Source organism: Cydia strobilella, chromosome 5, assembly GCF_947568885.1.
Source record: "Cydia strobilella chromosome 5, ilCydStro3.1, whole genome shotgun sequence".
NCBI lineage: Eukaryota > Metazoa > Arthropoda > Insecta > Lepidoptera > Tortricidae > Cydia > Cydia strobilella.
Genome location: NC_086045.1, coordinates 14,131,528 through 14,154,706, shown reverse-complemented (window position 1 = coordinate 14,154,706; position 23,179 = coordinate 14,131,528). Strand labels below are relative to the sequence as shown.

General features: G+C 41.0%; 1 protein-coding gene across 1 annotated transcript in view; it reads right to left on the bottom strand.

Moving 5' to 3' along the window:
* LOC134741645 (low-density lipoprotein receptor-related protein 6) overlaps positions 1-22,506 on the bottom strand; it is a 33,746-nt gene extending 11,240 nt beyond the window's left edge. The window contains exons 1-18 of the mRNA XM_063674498.1: positions 22,226-22,506; positions 21,777-22,000; positions 19,816-20,006; positions 18,587-18,877; positions 17,650-17,834; positions 15,016-15,245; positions 13,852-14,022; positions 13,344-13,577; positions 12,841-12,982; positions 12,312-12,497; positions 9,743-9,893; positions 9,483-9,610; positions 8,755-8,908; positions 7,583-7,857; positions 6,558-6,803; positions 6,319-6,457; positions 4,886-5,161; positions 1,462-1,644 (exon numbers count right to left, since the gene is read on the bottom strand). Of these exons, the coding sequence (XP_063530568.1) occupies positions 1,462-1,644; positions 4,886-5,161; positions 6,319-6,457; positions 6,558-6,803; positions 7,583-7,857; positions 8,755-8,908; positions 9,483-9,610; positions 9,743-9,893; positions 12,312-12,497; positions 12,841-12,982; positions 13,344-13,577; positions 13,852-14,022; positions 15,016-15,245; positions 17,650-17,834; positions 18,587-18,877; positions 19,816-20,006; positions 21,777-22,000; positions 22,226-22,316 (3,497 nt within the window). The 5' untranslated portion in view covers positions 22,317-22,506. The remainder of the gene's footprint in view (positions 1-1,461; positions 1,645-4,885; positions 5,162-6,318; positions 6,458-6,557; positions 6,804-7,582; positions 7,858-8,754; positions 8,909-9,482; positions 9,611-9,742; positions 9,894-12,311; positions 12,498-12,840; positions 12,983-13,343; positions 13,578-13,851; positions 14,023-15,015; positions 15,246-17,649; positions 17,835-18,586; positions 18,878-19,815; positions 20,007-21,776; positions 22,001-22,225) is intronic.
* Positions 22,507-23,179: the final 673 nt, after the last annotated feature.

Sequence of the window (23,179 nt, the reverse complement as noted above, 5' to 3'; positions counted from 1 at the left end):
TTAATAGATAAGAATGTTAGCTTTTTAATGTATATTTGCCTGCTAGTAGGGAAAACGGGGGCAAGATGAACCTCGGGTCAGGAAGGAAAATGTGCTGTTGTGCGTGAGTTACGCACGGCTGCGGAAGCGCCATTAGTACAATTTTAAGTCGCGGTTCACCGGTCAGTGGAAAAAAATGAGTTCCTTCTTGTTTTGGCTGCTCCGCGTGAAAAATCTTAATATTTTTAATAATTTAATAATATAATATTTTAAGTCAAATGTCGATGTGTTATGATTTATTAAGTTAGTATAAGCATGTTTTTGCAATATTTTCAAGCTAAACTTAAGCATGACTTAAATATTAATAATAATTAGGTATTTATATAGATATGTAAATTTATTTCGCATGTTAGTATGTAAGGAAATTATTCAAGTTTTTGTACGCCATCAGGCAGGGTATAGTGCTACAAATATTTATTTACCGCCACTGTAATCAGTTTGACATATGCTCACAAATAAAAACACTGTGAACTTTAAACACCTTTAAGAAATATCAAAAATTTTATATTCTCTTCATTTCCTGTTGTGCAGGGGGCTGCTGGGGTGTAGGGCTCGAATCTTAGTCTTCCATTAATTTTTATATTAGGCACTGTTTATAACCTTCACAGCTTTAGGTTAGAAATGCTTAGTAATATTATAAAAAAAAAGTTAGTTGCGGCAAAGTGGTCGGGGCAAAACGGAATGGTATGCTGTATTGCCCCGTGTTACGATTTGTGCTAAACATTTTATAATTTTTGAATTGTAACCCATATAAACCCTTGTAAGCAGAAGCGCAATAAAGGAAAAGAGAAGAGAAGAGACTGAGAAATGACTGAGCTTGCATTTACTGCGAGCATTTGTATTCAGTCGAAGAGTGGGTGATAATATGGATAGGCCATGGCTGGGGCCACAATTCTTGCGCTAGGGTCGATGAGTAGGACGAGGCCGAGTAGCCTGGTAATTAGTCGTAATATCACTGCATAGTATCATTTAGCATTAAGCGTTCTTATAGCTCTTCTGATCTATCAGAAGAGCTGGAATGAGATGAGATGATGAGATGGAATGTCAAATTAGTATTTTCATGTCTACAGCTGTAGTGCGTGTAGGAAAAATACGAGACAAGCAGTAGGCGCGGTAGGTGTGCGAGCCAAGTCAATGCGACCACCGGAGCAAAGGGTTAATTAACCAAATTTTCCATTACGATTAAAATAAAACGACAAGTCAAGGGATCGCCTCGGCTAACTATAGATGATAAACACACCGACTTCGTTTCATGGCGGAAACAAAATGACGACGAGGATACATCTCTTTATTTAGTTAAGTAGTAATAAGGATTATTTTTAATTTAAGGCACTATTGTATTAGGGTTACCTGTAAGGATAGTTGTTGTATTTAATAATATAAAAAAACTGTTATATTGTAACAAATAAGTTATGTACTGACTTGTTGTTGGAGTCGAGGTCCACGGCGTGGATCTGCTTGTTGACGGCCCAGTACACGACGCCGGCGGCCTGGTCCACGGCCAGCGCCGTGGCGTTGGCGGCGCGCGCCAGCTCCGAGCGCCCCGTGCCGTCTGCGCGCGCGACCATTATGGCGCTCAGGCCCAGGTCGTTCCATATTACTATCCTGCGCACCAATAGTACATTGTGTATTAAAGGCGGTAAACTGTGAATTGAGGCCCGAAGCCGAAGGCGAGGGCTTTATTAACAAGAGTTCGTAATTCCTGTACCGCCCGTGGCACACACAGTGCTTTTCATCACACTTGCACTCGTGAGGAGAAAAAGGGTAAAAAGTCTGCCTAATTTCGGACGTATATTATTACAGTCCTAGGTCGAAATCAAATTTAGGGTTTACGGACCGCATCGCCTACGTGTAATAACACCTTTTACGAGTGTGTCGTGTGATGAACTGATGAAAACAGTACAGTTCACTCGTGTCCGTTGCGCAAATGCAACTGACGTAGACGCATCTGGTATTTCAATAACTTTTAATTTATGCTAATTTTGTCTGAAGTTGGAGTACTCTATGTAAACAACTAGAATAAGTATAGCAATCTGCCTAGAGTTTAAATATGAACCCACGGCTATTGTGTCGCGAGCGACTCTACTATAGGTCACGGTATGGCAATCAAAACTTTTATTGACTAGGTATACACAATTTTTTTTATTGTGTATTGGTTCATATTCAAAGCTGGGGGTGGGGTATAACTATTCATGGAGAAGGGATATAACTGTCAGTGTAATATTTGGACTGTTTTTGGAAGCAATGTTTTTTTCCTGAGAGCTTAGTTGAGCTTAATATATTTTGTGAGGCTCGAGCATGTCTATGCACACTGTCACTTAAAACTTACATCACATCGGCAGGTGACAATCAAAACTCACTAATTAAAAAAAAAAATTACACAAAAATCAACCTTGTTTTATTAATAGCAATTAATAGTATTCACTATGGCTCTGAACTTGTCACGGAGTAGGATGGAGATGGCAAGTGGGCGTTCCCGTCTATCCGACAGTTAGTAGCGACCGACTTACTTTATGCACAGACTATGCTCAGTTGTTGTGTAAACTTCATGCTCGAATGACATTCACGTCGTACGTACGCTCGTCTAACAAAAATTGATAATTAAATTTAAAATGCCGTATTGTGCAGTATTAAGCTGCAGAAATCACAGCGGTTTAAAAAATCTTTCACGTGGAGGTATTTCCCATCACCGGTGGTTATTTATTTAAATATAATCCGATTAATACGAAAAATCTGTTTATTTTGCATTATTTACGAATGTTCGTTAAGTAAATCTATATTTTATCAGTTAGAACTTAGAGTTCACAATCCTTTGTCACTATTCTTTACGTTTATCTGGAATATTCGCTATCCTAAATGTCAAATAACTTCGCTACTCAGATGCTGCGCAATGTCGATATTTATATCGATAAAGTTAAAGTTACGATATTTCAAGTTTGATGTTTGGTTCGGTAATAAATTATTATTTTAGACACGTTTCTAATTATTATTTGGGATAATCAATGTCTAAGTAAATATGGCAGCTCTGGTCATCAAGCACTAAGTTAAGTCGGGGTCATTTCATGGCAACCTTTCAAACCTTCGTATTCCTTTACATACGTTTTTGTTTTTTACACCCATCATATTTTCATCGTTAAAATAATTAGACTAGGTACTTAATGTACTTATGCGTACAATGCATGCAATGTGCCATGAATAAACGATTTATATTTTCTATTTCTTTATTATTAATTATTGTAGGTTCCCACAAGATGCCGATATTAAAAATAAATGGATCAATGCTACTGGGCAAGAAAATTAGTTTCCGCAAAAATATAGCACCATTTGCTCGGAGCATTTCTTAGAGAAAGATTTCTGGGGATAAAATTGCCATACATCTCATCTAGCGTCCACACGCCTAAAACTTAGTTACTAATTTAGTAATTATTAGTGACATTCGGGCTCACTAAATTAATAAAAAGTGTTCCATACCACGCAAACTAGCGTCAAATATTGGAATTTTGCCGCCCCCCTTCCTGATTTGATAGGTCACAATCTTACAATCAAATCAAGTGGGATCGATGAGCCAGTTTCATGTATGCTTTCACACCATACAATTAATTTGACAATTTAATCAGGTTGTCCCGTCTAGATTGGCCTTAAATGCTGCTACAAGTAAATATATTGTTAAAGACGAATACTTACCTATGTAAGTAATTGCAGATTTGTTATTACAAAATAACAGCAATACCGAGTTAATAGACCTTTAAAGAACTATGATTTTATCTGTTTGACTTTAAGATATATTTAATGTTCACATTAACAACCTAGTTGGTCAATTAATAAGAAACAAATTTCTAGTTAGATATTTGTTGTACTGTACTACATATTACACACACACACACTACACTAATAGACCTAATAGTAAAAAAAAAACAAGTGCAGTGATATACACGCATCAGCTTTCAGCTGCTAGTGTATTAAACAATATAATATAATATAATATAATATAATATATTATTTTTCATACAATCACGATTATCACTACCTATATTATAATCATAAATAAAGTATCATCTAAATGTGTATATGTGTATGTGTACATACGGTAATGAAATATCAATACCTAACTGAACACACAAATATCGATAAAACACTCCGATTACACTGTCCCCTCCCTATATCGAATGGAACGAAGTTCCAACGGTTAGCTACTCGCAGGCGTGTAGAGATCTCGAAAACACCAGTGTAACGTGACCGTGAGATCCGTAACAAACCATGCGTAATTAGACCTTACTTATACTGGTTTTTTAGCCCTTTTCTCGCCTGTAATAAGTAAGTGATTTTAAAACTATAAAATAACGCCATCTGGTGTTGAGTAGTTGTATTAGGTGAACGTTGAGCGAGCTTTTGTGAGATTAATGAGATAATGAAAGAGTCGTATGTCATATAGCTTTGACATTATATTTTAAACCGTCACTCATGTAGCCTACAGTTTATATTCGTTCGAGAAATGTCCACCGGTAATAACCTTTTGGTATGGAAAGTTGCTACGAATCAGAGCAATTTTGTAAGTGTGTGACGTATTTTAATGTGTGAGTTTAGCGACACTGGTTTTCATACTAAATAGGAGTCATTTCACATCCACTAGTTTATTAATTCGTGGAACTTGTAGTAGTAATTATTGAGTTTTGGTTGTCACCTGACGACATTCAGTAAGGGCCGGGAACCCAGAACACGACCTGAAGAGAGTGCTTTAGACACCACACATCGCTAGGTACATTATAGATAGATAGATAGCTTCACTTCGCACAAAAATCGACGTGGATTCAGAGGCCGAGGAAGTGAGAAGAGATCACACATTTACCTTTTTGTCTGATGAAACGCCAGATGTCTCGGCATCATATTCTTCCCCCTCAGTATGACGCCAGCCGAAGAGTTGTTCTCTATGGACGTGGCGTTTATCGAATCTGTATCGAGGCAGGTCCAGTACAGCGCCCTGCCCAGCACGTCGAGCACCATGTGAAAGGGTCTCGATAGATCACTGACGACGGTCGTCGAGTCCGTAATAGCAGAGGTAGTGGAGTAGGACATTGGGACGCGGCGGATCGAGTGGGAGTCTTCATCCATCCAATATAGCATTCTGTGAAAGCGATAACGACTGTAATACTCTGACATTTTAGGATCTCGTCTGAACAGTATGACCGGTGGTTCACTGCACATATAAGGATCATTCGGCTTCCCGCATTAACTTTGCGCTTTTACATTAACAATTTGGATATAAAAAGTTAATTAAAATGCTCTTTCAAGTCTATGTCGGCTGAAAATATCTTGACAACTATGGGTACCGTAAACTCAGGTAACTTTAGTCCACAAATTACAACTATGGTCCAAATTCAAGTTCCAGTAAATATGTATAAATATTTTTCGTATTATGATGTATCTAATCTAGAAAAAGCATAAGTATAACTAAGCTCCAACTCTTGTAACAGTTGTAACCAATCAAATCATTCCTAATTAGAAAGTATGCCTCAACTGGTCACTGTCATCACTGTGTACTTGATTTTCTAATTAGGAACGATTTGATTGGTTACGGGCGGACCCCCTTATTCATAAAACTTTATGGGCCTGATTTAGTTAAAGTACTAGTAAAATAAGCTAGTCTTTATGAAACATCCAACCGATTTATAACTATGAAATAGGGTATTTGACTACTAGTCAAATCAGTTTCTTTTTTAGAACAGTCAAAACGGTTTTGCTTCTATGGAATTTATATGAAACACTAGCATGTGACGTCACAATCAAATTACCTACTCTTTATAGTTTTATACGGGTTTTAAAATAGAAATTGTGTCTAAAAATAACTCATGTCTCCGTTTCTCTATTAATCTTCTGGTGCTTTATTTCATGCATGGTGTAAAATAATTTATTTTAAATCCAGTCAAATACCCTATTTAGAGATTGTATTGCTTTTTACTTTTGATGACCGGTCTGGCCTAGTGGGTAGTGACCGTGCCTGTGAAGCAGATGGTCCTGAGTTGGAACAGAAATATTTGTTCCCGAGTCATAGGTGTTTTCTATGTATGTATTTATCTATACAAGTATGTATATCGTCGCCCAGCAGCCATAGTACAAGCTTTGCTTAGTTTGGTGCTAGGTTGATCTGTGTAAGATGTCCCTTGATATTTATTTATTTACTAACTCAGTTTATTTTTAAACTTATTTTTTCTGTGCATTCCGTTTCGATTAACAATTGTAGGTAGTATACGTGTGCCATAAGTATTAATTTGCTGTACTCACTTGTTGTCAGGATCGTACTCGATAGCCTTGATATTCTTCAGTCCAGTCACGGGGATGAAGGCGTCGTTACATTCGCCGTTCACTATCATTATGCGCCCAACCGCGTTCTTTTGAGCGAACAAGAGAAATTCTTCTGGTTCTAAAATTAAGATAGGTACATTTTATTTGTATTTACAAAACAAAACTAATTCTTCTGGCATAGTCTTCTTTTTTAAAGAGAGTAGAAAACAAAAACTTACCCGAACACGTCTGGTTATCTTTATTCAGTTTGTAATGCGTGGGGCAGGCGCACCGATAGTCCTCTCTCGTTTCCGCCGGCAGCGGCAGACAGAGATGGGAGCAGCCGCCGTTGTCGACGCCGCACTGGTTGCCGGGCTGCGGCCGCCGGTGGTACACCTTCAGGTCCGAGATGTAGTCGAGGGGAGGGGTGGTGTGGATGGATTTGCGGTTTGAGCCGTCGGTTTTCTTGGCTGCTTGGATTACGCCTGAGACAGCAACAGTAGTATGGTAATGTTAGATCACAGATCACTTATTCAATAGGGTAGTTGACACATTTATATGAATGATATCAGTCGATCAGGTTTGTTTTTAGGATCAAATGTGTACATATATGGGACCTAATGGACCTATTGCCTTAAAACAATACATAAATCACTAATGATAGTCAGTTTGACAATAGCACTTTACTGACGAAACGCTCGCTCCTAACAAAATAGCAATACATCGTGACGTCACCATGTAACAGAAGCCGTTTCGATATATGGATAACAAGGCAATTGCGATGTTGTCGGTGAAATATTGCGTTTATGTATATAGTTCTTTACTTTACATTATTTTTTTAAAATAAAATGTAAGGAATCGAATGGTACCATTATTTTTTTTCCTTCTTGGATGTTTAAAAATACTTTCATTTTGAAACTTGAGGTCTTGTATTTTTATATTATTCCAATATATTTATTAGGTTTCCAATTTATAGCGATAAATTGCTTATTTTCTATCTATTTAACTAGATTTAGTTATAAAATTCAACTTCTCAACAACCCTATTTTCATGGTCAGGCATATTATGAAAGCGAATGCATTATACACAAAGCCATATTCAAAATAAATTGCTTTTGAGTGTATGGTCACTGTGGTTGGTTATTTTGTAATATAGGTACTCAATTTCGTACGATAATATTGTATTTGAATGGAATCTTCTTTTTCACATCCGCTTGAGACTTTGACCAGTTCCGATAGTTGTTTTGTAATAATTTCAAATTAACCTGTGTTCCAATCGCCCCAAAACACCCTATCACCAAACAGGGTCAACGCGTAAGGCATAGTTACGTCGTCAGCCAGCACCCTCCGGCCGGTTCCGTTCAGAAACGCGTACTCTATGGTCGGGGGTTCCAGTGCAGCCCAGTACAATGTGCGCTTGTCGTAGTCTATGGCCAAAGCGTGCACTTTCCCCACTTGGTCGATGAGGACGGTGGGCGACGATCCGTCCATGGCAGCGCGCTTGATTGTTTTTGATCCAAGTTCGGACCAGTACATGTATCTGTAATAAAAAGATTTTTTTATTAATACAGTTGCTCAAAAAGTGCTACTTTTCGTGGCTGTTTAGCTTGCGGAAAGTTGGTTTTCGCGAACTAGTGCTTTTTACTTTTCCAATTTTTTTTAATTTTTATTTATTGATGAGTGTTAATATTAGTTTCCTTTAAACGTCGTAATCAACGTAAAAACCTACTGTTAATGTAAGAATACGAAAAAAAGTGCATATTTCATATTTTATTACTTACCTCTTCATCATTATAAGTATTATAACACGTTTATTTTTTAATGTTGAAAAACCGTTCTTAATAAGTTGTCTGAATGGAACGGAACGCCTGTCAAAGAAGAGGCGTATTTTCTTACTGCAAGAATGTTTTAAGTTTCCAAAAGCAACATTCGATATTGTTTTTATAAATATACGATACACAAATAATCGTAAATAACGATATTTAGGTAATAATAGTACAATGTTTTAATATTTACAATTGTTTCTGTCTTATAGAACATGCATTTGAAAAAATAAACTTTCATTGAAGTGGGTTCAATAATAATAACAAAATCTATTTTAGTCGAATAAAAGCTAGAAAAACACCTCTTCATAATGTCAATGTCAATGATGTCAGTGTCACAGAAATAATAATATAAAAGTTTCGAATTCCATTCCTTACTTGTTACTTTTCTTATTTTTTCGCAACTGTATTAAAAAACGTCGTTCGATACACGTGCGGATATGTCATTCTTCACTCGTCCCGAGTCTTGCCACTCGCCTACGGCTCGTGGCAAGATATCTCGGTACTCGTGGGGTAATGACATACTTTCCGCACTAGCATCGAAATGTACTAAAGTATATTTCAATAAACGTTGGTCGGTTAAGATATTGCAAGAAAAACGGCAATATATTTACCCTTTTTTAGGATCCAATGTGATACTCTTTGGTTTTTTAAGGCTTTGCCAGATAAGCGTCCGACGGCTGGAACCATCCAAACGCGCCACTTCGATGCGCTGTGTGGTGCTATCTGTCCAGTATATGTTCTGTCCTGACCAATCTATCGTCAAACCTAAAACGATAACAATATATTCATTTTTTGAATGCCACGCCTGTTATGGCCTGCCTTATGGGGCTGGAATGCAGGAATGTTAATACTAATCTGTAAATGTAAGGCCTGAGTGGACGCTCGAGTTGAGCGTGCAGCGGGGCGGGGCGTGCGGCGTGCATGTTAAACAGATGCAAACGTCCACTCAGGCCTGAGTGGACGCTCGAAACGGAGCGTTCGGCGGGGCGTGCAGCGTGGCGTCGGGCTCACAAATGATTTGAGCAGCGTGCACTATAAGGCCGCTCCTATACGTTTGCATTTGTTTAACATGCACGCCGCACGCCCCGCCCCGCTGCACGCTCAACTCGAGCGTCCACTCAGGCCTTACACTTATACTAACCGTCTTTGGCGGTCAAAGGGTTAATTAATTAATTTATTTTTTATTTATTGGATAAGTAAAATTATTTTTAAAAAAAACAAGATTTTTGAGCAGTACCCGCCGATTTCGCATGGATATTACCAGATCCAAGGTTTGAGAAACATTCAGGGGTGTATGACACGTGTAGGATTTGTAATACAATTAAATACTTCATCATACCTTCAACCAAACCCATCCACTCCACAATCTTTTCCATGTGTGCGCCGTTAATAGAGCAACGGTTGATCGTCTTAGCCTTGCTGTCCGACCAATAGATCTTCGAGCCGGAAATATCAACTGCCAAAGCACTGAAAATACCATTCATTGATTTTAGCGAGTTAAAGGTCCCTTTCTAAAACCTCATTCATATAACTTTAATACTAATTAATAAAAGAGCGAGACAACCTTAAATATACAAATAGAATTTAAATGGAACTAACCTGACTTCTTTTATATCCCTTACAGGTAATATGGCATGGTTGTCGGTGTTGTCATATTCAATGCTCAGGAGTCCTATAAAGTTTTTGCGACTGTAAATCAGGAAAGCTTCCGGCTCAGCGCAAGTTTTCTTATCACTTTTAAGTTCTAAGCCTGCAAGAATTATTATATAATCAGATAGTGACAGTCACTGCAATCAAAGCACGGAATTATAGTAGTCTGTGTCAGTTTAACGTGGTATTTTTGGGACACCCTGTATATCTATTTTGTAGGAAATTTTATACAGATTATTTACGTATGAGACCATTTTTGCTATGGGCTACCGTTTACGAGTTATTTACTTACAGAAAACTAAAAAGAATGACTTTAGGATTGATTATAAGTAAATTTCCCACTTTAAAATCTTTTTAAATGTCCTAAAAGGGTCCTAGCAGAAAGTGTACATAATCTTTTTTGTAGACAATTTTATGTAGATTATGTATGTAAAGGAACATTTTTGCAACGGGCCACCGTTTACGAGTTATTTACGAAAAACTATAAAAAAGGACCTTTAAACAAACTCACTTCGTTCGTTTCTTAAACCCACACTCGTTTTTAAATGCCTTTTATTATGTAGCAGTCACATAAACTACTATTCTAACAAGCGAAAGCGAACTGTGTGATCGCAGGAGGCGCCGGTGAACGTCGGCCTCGTGATAGACGTATCCTTACCGAGCGGGCAGCGGCACACGTAGCCCCCGGGCGGCGGCGGTGGGCGCGCCAAGCACAGGTGGCTGCAGCCGCCGTTCCCGGCCGTATCCTTACCGAGTGGGCAGCGGCACACGTAGCCCCCGGGCGGCGGCGGCGGGCGCGCGAAGCACAGGTGGCTGCAGCCGCCGTTCCCGGCCGTATCCTTACCGAGTGGGCAGCGGCACACGTAGCCCCCGGGCGGCGGCGGCGGGCGCGCCAAGCACAGGTGGCTGCAGCCGCCGTCCCCGGCCGTATCCTTACCGAGTGGGCAGCGGCACACGTAGCCCCCGGGCGGCGGCGGCGGGCGCGCGAAGCACAGGTGGCTGCAGCCGCCGTTCCCGGCCGTATCCTTACCGAGCGGGCAGCGGCACACGTAGCCCCCGGGCGGCGGCGGCGAGCGCGCGAAGCACAGGTGGCTGCAGCCGCCGTTCCCGGCCGTATCCTTACCGAGCGGGCAGCGGCACACGAAGCCCCCGGGCGGCGGCGGCGGGCGCGCGAAGCACAGGTGGCTGCAGCCGCCGTCCCCGGCCGTATCCTTACCGAGCGGGCAGCGGCACACGTAGCCCCCGGGCGGCGGCGGCGAGCGCGCGAAGCACAGGTGGCTGCAGCCGCCGTTCCCGGCCGTATCCTTACCGAGCGGGCAGCGGCACACGTAGCCCCCGGGCGGCGGCGGCGGGCGCGCGAAGCACAGGTGGCTGCAGCCGCCGTTCCCGGCCGTATCCTTACCGAGCGGGCAGCGGCACACGTAGCCCCCGGGCGGCGGCGGCGAGCGCGCGAAGCACAGGTGGCTGCAGCCGCCGTTCCCGGCCGTATCCTTACCGAGCGGGCAGCGGCACACGAAGCCCCCGGGCGGCGGCGGCGGGCGCGCGAAGCACAGGTGGCTGCAGCCGCCGTCCCCGGCCGTATCCTTACCGAGCGGGCAGCGGCACACGTAGCCCCCGGGCGGCGGCGGCGAGCGCGCGAAGCACAGGTGGCTGCAGCCGCCGTTCCCGGCCGTATCCTTACCGAGCGGGCAGCGGCACACGTAGCCCCCGGGCGGCGGCGGCGGGCGCGCGAAGCACAGGTGGCTGCAGCCGCCGTTCCCGGCCGTATCCTTACCGAGTGGGCAGCGGCACACGTAGCCCCCGGGCGGCGGCGGCGGGCGCGCCAAGCACAGGTGGCTGCAGCCGCCGTTCCCGGCCGTATCCTTACCGAGCGGGCAGCGGCACACGAAGCCCCCGGGCGGCGGCGGCGGGCGCGCGAAGCACAGGTGGCTGCAGCCGCCGTCCCCGGCCGTATCCTTACCGAGCGGGCAGCGGCACACGTAGCCCCCGGGCGGCGGCGGCGGGCGCGCGAAGCACAGGTGGCTGCAGCCGCCGTCCCCGGCCGTATCCTTACCGAGCGGGCAGCGGCACACGTAGCCCCCGGGCGGCGGCGGCGGGCGCGCCAAGCACAGGTGGCTGCAGCCGCCGTCCCCGGCCGTATCCTTACCGAGTGGGCAGCGGCACACGTAGCCCCCGGGCGGCGGCGGCGGGCGCGCGAAGTACAGGTGGCTGCAGCCGCCGTTCCCGGCCGTATCCTTACCGAGCGGGCAGCGGCACACGTAGCCCCCGGGCGGCGGCGGCGAGCGCGCGAAGCACAGGTGGCTGCAGCCGCCGTTCCCGGCCGTATCCTTACCGAGCGGGCAGCGGCACACGAAGCCCCCGGGCGGCGGCGGCGGGCGCGCGAAGCACAGGTGGCTGCAGCCGCCGTCCCCGGCCGTATCCTTACCGAGCGGGCAGCGGCACACGTAGCCCCCGGGCGGCGGCGGCGAGCGCGCGAAGCACAGGTGGCTGCAGCCGCCGTTCCCGGCCGTATCCTTACCGAGCGGGCAGCGGCACACGTAGCCCCCGGGCGGCGGCGGCGGGCGCGCGAAGCACAGGTGGCTGCAGCCGCCGTTCCCGGCCGCGCATGCGCTGTGCCCCACCCTCACCTCCGCCGAGCCCAGCCGGAACGCCTTCACGCCCATCATGTTCGCCATCTGGTCCACTACCGCTTGCCTTTTTAGACCTTACGACGAACGAAAGAAATAAGTACAATTCAATAAATTACTCAAAACTGGGTTTGAAACTGGTCAGCGCCAGAAGATTAGCGTGCTGGGTTTTAAATAATCTTTGTGAATTCTTTTTTATTTTACAATAAAATTGTACTGACAATTTTCAACACCTCGCCTGCTGAGCTACTTCTGTTACTGAATGTAAGTTATCTGTTGCGATATGATCCATCGACTTAGTTGGAAAAATTTAAATGTATCAGAATAAACCTTATGTGTGACGTCTGTCCTAGCACTCGATGTTATCTGACTAACCGTATTTCTATATTTGTCCACAGAAAACTTAATTACTATACATACCGGTGTCTTTATCTATCCTGTCCAAAGTCCGCCGCTGCATATCGGACCAGTAAAGATGTTGGTCGAGCAAAGTCAGACCGAATATGTGCAGAATATCACTGTTATGCAACTCATTTCTGTTTGTGCCGTCCATGTTACACACCTGAAAATAAGTATAACATCAAAAATGTTCTTTCTTAATACAAGATTTTATGACCAACTGTACTTTTCTTATCTTTCTCATAATACTTATCGAAACAATTCTAACAAACCCAAACGTTGTTTTATTACAGACTTCCTATTGCCACCTCCACTCTACAGCGTCAAATCATACCCTAATATTTCATTGTCATCCAACTTACTGTGTATGACTTAAACTAATAATGAGAAGTAAATGTAATTTAGCTTCCAAGATTTCATTATATACAGACAATGAGACGTGTAATAATAATAATAACGACGAGTGGTTGGTACAAAACCCTCTCACCAGGCAACTAGCCTGTTGTAATATGTTGGATTGTTACCTCAATCTTATGCGTCCTCGCGTCGCCCCAGTAAAGCTTGTTGTTGACGGTATCCAAGGCGATTCCGTTGGGCCACATGAGTTTCTCGGACACCAACACCACGCGGCCGCTGCCGTCGAGGCTCGCGCGCTCGATCTTGGGCCGCTTCTCGTACCAGTCCGACCAGAACATCCATCCGGCCGTCGGGTGGACCGCTATGGCTCGCGGCTCGTATAAGTCCTCGTAAATAATAACCTGACAGGCGAAACGGAAAAAACAACCATTACATACCGGATACCGGCCACACTAAGCTTCATGTGGAGCTGCCATACATTGTCACTACTAAGAGTACCAATTGCAAAATTAGCGTGTTTGGAGTGTAATCAATTTGAAGATGTTACCTTTGAAATGAAATGAAAAATGCTTTATTGCCACAAAAAAGTAGGTACAAAATATAAACTAACCTAATTTAAAATAACTATTCTAATAATATTAAATATACGTTATAAACTATGATAGATATATTTACCTTTCTCACACTTCCGTCAAGTCTGGCAACATTGATGGTGTCTGTGACGGGGTCGGTCCAGTAAATGTTCCGAGCCAGTGGCTCGATGGCAATGCTGTCTGGCACTCCGTTGCTGTGGATCACCACTGACTGATCACTGCCATCTAAACGGGCCCTTGATATGGTCTTGGCCTAAAAATTTGAATTTGGTTATATTAGTTATATGTAAAGCAAGCACTCAATTTATAACCATAATACAGCGCATAACAAACAATAGCTGATCAAATCACTATATTGACCTTATCTACTCTTGTGTAGAAAATATATATGCAAAGTGTTTGGACAGCTATGATGGAGCCGTTAACTACGTATAGAACGATGAATTTTATCGACAAATAACCGTATTCCTATTTTTTTTCTCAACCATCTTTAAATACGGTATTTGGACGTACGAGTATATTGGTTAATTTACCAAGTGCGTGTATGTGTGGTGACATAAAACTTAAAGGGGTGCAATTTAAAAATGGTTAAAAAAAAAGGTATTGGGTGATTTGTCGATAAAATTTATAGTACTATACAAACACATTGTACATCATGATAAGACAATATGTATCTATATGTAAACAACGAAAACAGAACCAAGGATCAATGACATGTATACGATTAAAATTAACGTGTAATTTTATTATGTGACAGTCCAATTGCCGAACGAACGGAATACGTTTTCGGTTGTCTATACCCTACTTATAATTAGCTATATGTCATAATTTCATAGAAGTTTGACGTTTAAAATAACACTTGCACTGCGTATGCTATCAAAATCGTTGCAGACTTATCTTGGACTAACCTATCCTTTAATTAGATCGTCATAGGTAGATACGGCGTTTGATAGGTATTATTCTTATCAAATTAACTTAGTACAACCGTGCGTACTCTATGTAATATTCGAATTGATTTTTTTTCTGTAAACAGAGCAAACTTTTTACTTCTTACAAGTTGACTTGTAAGAAGTAAAAAGTTGCTTTAATGTTTTGAAATGAAATGAAAATCTTTATTTTAGGCAACAAGTGGCCCATAAACAGATACCTTAAAACTAACATACATATTATAAAAATATATTTTCAAACTAAACACTCCACTACACTACAAATCACATTATGGTTAATTTTGAGGATAAATGCTTACCATGCTATCCGACCAGAAGATGTACTCAGTTTTAGGATCAAAATCAATAGACATGGCCCTCTTGAGGTCTTTAAGGGGAAGTGTGGTAGGGGTAAAGTCAGGGGAGTCTAGAGATATCTTGGATATGGCAGAGCGCTGCGCCACGAGGAGTAAGCTTTGCGGAGAGTTGAAGCAGGTGGTGTTGCTGCCTTCGTGGAGCTTCACACCCGTTGGGCAGGAGCAGGTATAGCCTGGAATGTGCAAGTGCAAGTTAAGGCAAGAAATGTCCACTGATGCCGTATAACCATACCATAAAATGTGGTGAGTATCGTGGAACACTCGGTTGGAACGAAGTTAAGAAAGGCTGGTGACGTGTTTTTCAAACTATATCTTGTTGAATACCAAATGAAAGAGGTCATTGTGAGAGTCTCAAATATATATTTTTTATAATTTTAGGATAAACAGTTTAGAAGTTATTCAAGAAAATAGGCAAAAAATGACCATTCCCCCCATTATCTCCGAAACTACTGGGTCTAAAATTTTGAAAATAAATACACAAAATAGATCTTTACCTATAGATCACAGAAAAACCTATGAAAAATGTGCTGTCAAGCGTGAATCGGACTTAATTACTTAGTTTTTGATCCCACCCCTACGGGTGGGAGACACATTTCACTCGCGTTTCACATAAAAAATACATACATAAAATATATATTATATAATCGAATACATATTATACATTGTGTAATGTACGGAACCGGGTACACTACATAATTCCGAAAAACGTTATGCCGAATTTCAGAATACCGAATTTTATTATTCCGATTTTTTAAATGCTCGAACCTATCAAAATTCCGACTGTCGTAATTACGAATGATGAAAATCACGAAGATTTATATTTCCGAAAAGCCGAATTTTGTAAATTCCGAACCACATAATTCCGATTATAACAATTCCGATGGTGACAAACACCGAATTTGTCAATTACGATTTTTGAAATCACGAATTCCGAATTGCCATTATTCCGAAATGTTTAAATTCCGAACCACATAATTCCGATTATAACAATTCCGACAGTGAAAAACGCCGAATTTCACATTTACGATTTATGAAATCACGAATTCCGAATTGCCATTATTCCGAATTTTATAATTCCGAATTGACGTTATTCCTATTTTAAATACCCCAATTTTTAAATTTCCGAATAACGATATTCCGAATATATTGTTAAAGTTCGTTTTCTTGAAGGTCGCAGTTCGAATCTAACCTAATCCACTTTTCTGGCAACAGTTCGTTTACTTGTGGGTCACAGTTCCAACCTAACCTAACCCACTTCTGGCAAAAGTTCGTTTATTTCGGGGTCGCAGTTATAACCTAACCTAACCCACTTATCTGGCAACAGTTCGTTTTCTTGGAGGTCGAATCTCCGAATCCGAATTTATTTATGCCGAATTTTTATGCCAAAAATATTTTATGCCGAATTTAAGAATGCCGAATTTAACGTGATGCAGCACGACAGGCACCCGTAATAATTACTAAAATGTGAGTTCATTTGAATATCACGAATTTTATTTTTCCGACCTTACAAAAGACCGAATTTCTGAATACCGAATTACTCAAACGAAACGTGTCTTCATTTGAATATCACGAATTTCGTATTTCCGACCTTACAAAAGACCGAATTTCTGAATTCCGAATTATCTTATTTCCGATCGGACAATGGTTTTTCGGAATTTAAGAATTCGGAAAAACATTTTTTCGGAAAAGTGTTAAATCGGAACTATAAGCTTTCGGTAAAATGACAATCGGATTTTAAATTTTCGGAAATAGCACATTTTCGTGATTTTCTTACATCGTGTTTTTAAAAATCGTAATTTTGATATTTCGGACTTATAAAAAATCGGGATTATGAAAATCGTGCTTATGAAATTCGGAAAAACATATTTCGGAATTATTGGGTGTTCCCGTACGGAACCCTTGGAACGCGAGTCCGACTCGCACTCGGCCGGTGTTTTTCGCCTAGCCCCCATCCGCAAACCGTCCGATAAGGAACTACGTTCCAAAACGTGCACATACAGTAGCGGAAATAACGAAGACTCCCGAACTTGATATGCTTCGTCCAATTGTTCAATATTATAATAAAGTAAAATTTTGTAATATCAACCCTTAAGCAAACGCAAAACTCACAAAGTCGCTCCTTCAACTTGGTAAGGTCCGACTGAGAATGGTAACCAGTCTCATAACAGGTCATGGACCATTTAACAATTTTTGTTTTATATTAGGTGTTACAGACAGTCCCCTAGGACGAGGGTGCATAGAGACAGAATTAGCTCCATGCATGTTTTTTTTTTAAATTGTTGTAATCATAATTTATATGTATAAATACTTTTGTAAACCTTTCGCATTATTTTATTTAAAATATTTATAATGTTGAAAATCTTTGAGCGGTTGAAACGCTCATAATTTTTGGCGCGAATTCGACAGAGCGTGATGGCGTCATACGATTCCTTGAGTTGGGCTGGCAGGACTAGCCTACCTCAAAATAAGCGCTAGTCGTCGAGTTGAGGTAACCTGCCTGTGCTACAATACAATAGGGATTACAAAAGAGGCTCTACGCTACGCTTCGCTGTGAAGACGGGTGGTAAAGAAACTTACCAGGAGGTGTAGGAGCCAAGAGACACAAGTGTGAGCATCCGCCATTATTAACTTTACAAGGGTGGTCCTCTGGCGGCGCCAGTTGTCTGCTGCCGTCGTACACCCTGATATCTACTGGTACTGGTTCCGACTTGATCAGTTCCTTCATGGGACCACTTGTTGACATGTCCCATGTGTAGATTTTCCTGAAAATAAAGATAAGAATTTACGCGTGTGAACATTAGGCCAGGAAATAAATGCCCAAAAAAAGGTATAGAGGGAAATGCAAGGAACACAATTTTTAACTTCGTAGCTTTGTTTGGACTAGTTAGAAGATGAACATATCAAAAGTCCCCGGCCATAACCCTGGTGCTGGGGGGGAGAGGGGGGTTTGAAGGTTCCATTTTTCGGTTTTTCGATTATATCTTGGAAACTATGCGTCTGAGCGACTTGGCCACTTATACAAAATGAAAGGAGATTTAATTTGTTACAAGTTTTATTCAGTCAAGTTTTTCGATATCTTGTATAGTTTTTGAGATATCCGCTCTTGAAGGTTTATTTAGGGCTCTCATTTTTATCTTGATTATCTACATCAGTAAAGCTGCTAGGCCGGGTTTGGTAACGTTTTCGTATAAATCGGGGGTGCTCGCTTCGCTCGTGGTTCAACTATAGAATCCTTTCGCTCGCTCGTATTTCAATTTGACACTCGTGGGTAAAATACAACTTTGCACCCTTGTATAACAAATAACTATTCTATGATGTTAATATCCAGAAAGGAAAATGGGTACTATGTTCGTATGGTGGAATATTTTAGGGGTCCTCCATTTTCCTCTTAATATCATTCATCAGTCAGGGGTTCAAAAGCAAAGGCGGAAACTGCAATATGTATTAAATCGAGATGCCCTGGTAATATTTCTTGTCATGTAATTATTGTATAATTTACAAATTCACTTCTTACCATGTTTTCCAGTCTGTCCAATAGAGTTTGTCATTAAAAAACGTCAAAGCATAAGGGTACTCAAGTCCCCCTTTTATAATTCTCTTTCTCTTTTCTCCATTAAAGTCCATTACATCTACAAACATTAGTTTTGCGTCTACCCAGTAAATTAAATTATTGTTATAATCTATGGTAATGCCATTGGGCCAAAAAATATTTTCCTTCACTATGATTTTGCGCGTGGCTGGGTCACCGTTCATACCGGCTCTCTCAATTTTGGGTACTTCCCCCCAATCTGTCCAAAACAGTAACCTGAAGATAAAATAAAAAAAATATTATTAAATCGCTATTTGAATATTCTTGCTTTCTTAATTTGCAAAGTTCGTATGTCAACTTGACTTAAATATAAAGTTCATGATACAATCTAAAGCGAGGTTTAGACTAGCAAGAACTTGCATGCAATTTACGTTACATTGCCGACTACTAAGGTAAACTGCATTCAAAATGTTTATCAGTTACCGCAATGTAATGAAAATTGTATGCAAGTTCTTGCTAGTCTAAACCTCGCTGCTTTATACCTATTCCTATAATACTAGCAATAACATCAGAATGTTTAGTAATAATCTTGTTTGCTACTATACCTACCAAAAGTCTGCAATAAAAACTTGTGGTAGGCAGTGGTTTACACTAGAGGTCTCAACCTCATGCGGCCCAATGTACATTACAGATGTAGTGCATAATTGTTTTCCATCATATTTTCTCGGAAACGTTCGTATTTGTCATGCTACTTCAGTCAACCTCAGTACTTTTTGTTCTGAGACTGACTGAAATAGAGACACGTTCGTACGTTTCCGTGGAAAAACGATTGAAAATAATTATGCACTACACCTATGGAATTTCAGTTAAAACAAAGAACATTTCTTTTATCTCATAAAAAATTTGATCAAATGGAATTCAACCTAATTAAAAATACAACAAAATTTTACTTCCTTAGCTATAACTTTAAAATCTTCAAATGGTGGGTGGCACTGGTATTAGGGCAATTAAAAAAATTTGGAAAGCCTAGGTAACCTAGACCTACTATTTCAAACAAAACTTAGTTTCTACTATCTATGTTGGAAAATCACATTTTAGTTACTTTTATATTATTACATGTATATGTAATTTCATTACTTTGATAAGATGGAGAATGGAGCTTGCGCTCCTTGAGTTTGCCAAAAAGGAAAATACTGATAGTATAAAATACAAACCCTTCCTTAGGAACAACAGCTATGGCTCTAGCCAGGTCCACTTCAGACCAAAATAAAACTTTTCTGTACTTCTGATCTATGCTTATCACCTCTAAACGGTTTGTGTCTCCATCTGTCCAATAAATTTTATCTGTGTACCAGTCTATAGCTATTCCAGTGGGTGTGATGAGGCCTTCTGAGACTATTCCCATCTGCAACAGTATTATTTATAAAACACTGATTTAAACTCACGATTTTACTCATTATTATTCACAACGACGGACTTAATCACGTAAAATAAGTATTAAATTTACCTCCGACTCGGGGGCCTAGAAGATGTTGATGTCAACTTTAGCCAGTCTTCTCTGAGACCACGGGGACAACGCCATCCTCGAAATGTCGGAGAAAAATTTATAACTCATTTTACGCGATTAAGTCCGGTCGTTGCGAATAATAATGAGTATAATTTATGTTTATGTTGCTAGTGTTGGCATGTTAAACATGTAAGTTTAAGTTTGCTTTAAAAAATATAGATTATGAAACTGAATTTGAACTGTAAATACTAGCAGAACTAATCACGGAATCAACCTTTTTTGACTGGGCCTTCATTCTTCATTAATGCTAGTATATAAGTTGGCTGAAGTTAAGACAGGTTACCCTACATTTAAGATCTCTCTCACTGAGATAACATTGTTTGTGTACTTTAAATTAGAAAATGAGAATTCACTGACTATGGTTGCTAGGCGATTTGCCCAACTTTTCCTATGAGTTCTGATTAAATATAAAAATATCCTAGCAAAAAATCACACAAGCACACAAGAGGACACAACCTTAAACTAATAACAACAAAGCACAAAACAAATATCGGCAAACACTTTATTGCAAACCGGGTAGTAAAGGCTTGGAACAAATTACCCTCAGAAGTTGTGAACTCTGCAAGTGTTAATCAATTTAAAAATAAACTAGACAAACTATGCTAACTGTGCTAAGTGAACTATGATTTAGACGTACCAGCATCAGCTGCCTGTCTAAAGTGAAATAATAAGCTGAATGGGAAGTGACGTCCCTTGGGTCCCATACCCCCGAGCGTCGGTCAGGCCCCTCCCTCCGGCTTTTACTTCATTGGCCGGCTGGAGTGAACACTCAGCAGGGGCCGCAAGACTCTCACCTCTGGCTTGCCTTTACTGGCCGTCCAGAGTGGGGTGTCAGAGCTATATGCTCGCAGGGTGGAAGTGAAATATGCATAAGACGCGAGTTGGCACAGTGGCTGTGAGTGTTTACAGCCACTGGGTAGAAAGCGGTGCACACGTCTCCACACCCTGAGCCACTCACGTGATGTTGTCCCCTTGTCGCTCCGTGCGAGCGGCCGTTTTCGGGGACCCATATTGTGAGTTGGCGAGTCACCACCTGGCCTATTTTTCGTGTTTTTAAGCATAGATTGGGGCAGGTCCCATAGTATTTCCATAGACCCGGTAACCAGTACACTAACATCTCAACACAATAGCCTAGTTTATTTTGTTTCTTATCATTGCAATAGTCCTGCACTAACCGGGGCTTGTCCTTGGGTGCACTACTATAGTGCATACAGGGATAATCGTCGGTTGGTGTCACATCACCTTTTAGAGTAAATTGTCTTTTTACAAGGGGCCTCTGCGTGTTGGCTTCGGCCCCACGCACGCCTTCCAAATGTCCGGGACCCCATGGTCCCGAGATTATGTAAAGGACGAACATAATAATAATAATAAAATGTGTCCCAAACTTGTATGTATTATCATTGCTGTTAGGCTCAACTCGAACATTTTTACTTCTTTAAATTTGTCCAAATGTTTTTTTATTGATCAGATTGCATTAAAACTTCGAACTTCTTCATTTGGATTGTATTTACAGGGAATGGCAAAATACAGAAGAAATACACATTTTAGGAGAGGATGTACCTATTCCTTAGCAATTCATAATCAAAGACTTGTTAAAACTAAGATTACCTTTTCACCCGAATGTGTCCCATTATAATTCATACACTGTATCAGTTCATCTGTTTGGTCTGACCAGCATATAAGGTTTCTTTTATACAAAAAGTCAACCGCGGAGCCCTGGACTAAGCCCCTGATAATAGTGTTGACTTTGCCGGGCTTTGATATGTTCGCGACTCTGATATCTGTTCCCGTCGAATATAAGAGCACTGGGTTACTCGCAACTGTATAAAAACCTGAAAGAGTACAATGATAGAAACTTAGCATACAACTAAATAATATAAACAAGGTTGGTATCTAATATTCTCATTTTAAAAGAGAGAGCGAAACACATTTGACACGATAATAAAGAGCTTATTTTGGCAGTTCATGATAATACTGACTGTCGACATTGTTATTTTTGTTTACGTATGTTTATCATGATCATAATTTATAAAACGAACGTTTGATTTGTATATTACCTTTTAGTTGTAAAAACATTAACAAACAGAATATGTTAACAACATTATGTATAATTTTGTCGGCATAAAGAATTCTTCGACGTTTCGTCATAATGAAAACAAATGAATAGCACTTGAATGGTTCATATGTTTATTTTAATGTTCAATGCACCGACACATTAAGGCACTAAATGACAATAAACTTAATTTATTCTTTTCGCACAGGTAACATTACGTTAGTTAGCTATTTCAGGTAAAGCTAAAAACAACATAATTATATTTTGAGATCAACGAGAGATGGTTGCACCGCTTGCAAGCGACATTTTTATTTTCTTTTATATTTTTTTAAATATTTTTTTTAACCAGTGTTGCCAGATTACATTTTTTGAAATCTGTAAGGCCTGGTGCATCAGACAGGCGTACCGGACCGCGATTTTGATCCGGTCCCGAGGCCTGTTCGATCGAGTGGAAGGTAGTCCACCATAAGCCCCCTCCACACTCGTGCGCGAATCTCGGCGCGAAGCCGCGAACGCGAGTGTGGAGTCTAGTTCGCTAATCAGAGAAATCGAGTCCACACTCGCGTTCGCGACCAAGGGGAACATGCCATAAGAGGTAACCAATAAGTTTATAAAAGTTAGCTGAAAAAAATACTCAACGATTTATTGACGATTGAAACTATGTTCCGGCGAATCCCAATGATGCTTATGAAGGAAACATTTCCGTACAACCATTCATTAACTTCCATTCAGTCGTATAGATGTGACTTAGGACAAAAAAATGTACCAAAACCCAATTTTTTTAGGAAATACTTTGTATGGCAAAAGGAGCGGCTGCAAAATCCTGAACAGCCGTAATGTGACTGGCCCTGGCCGCGAAAAATGTAAGATTTTTTTTTTTCAGTTTTCGTAGGAGCAAATTGGGTATTAATGTAATAACTTAATTAACTTGGTGACTACTTTCAACCAAAATCATTAC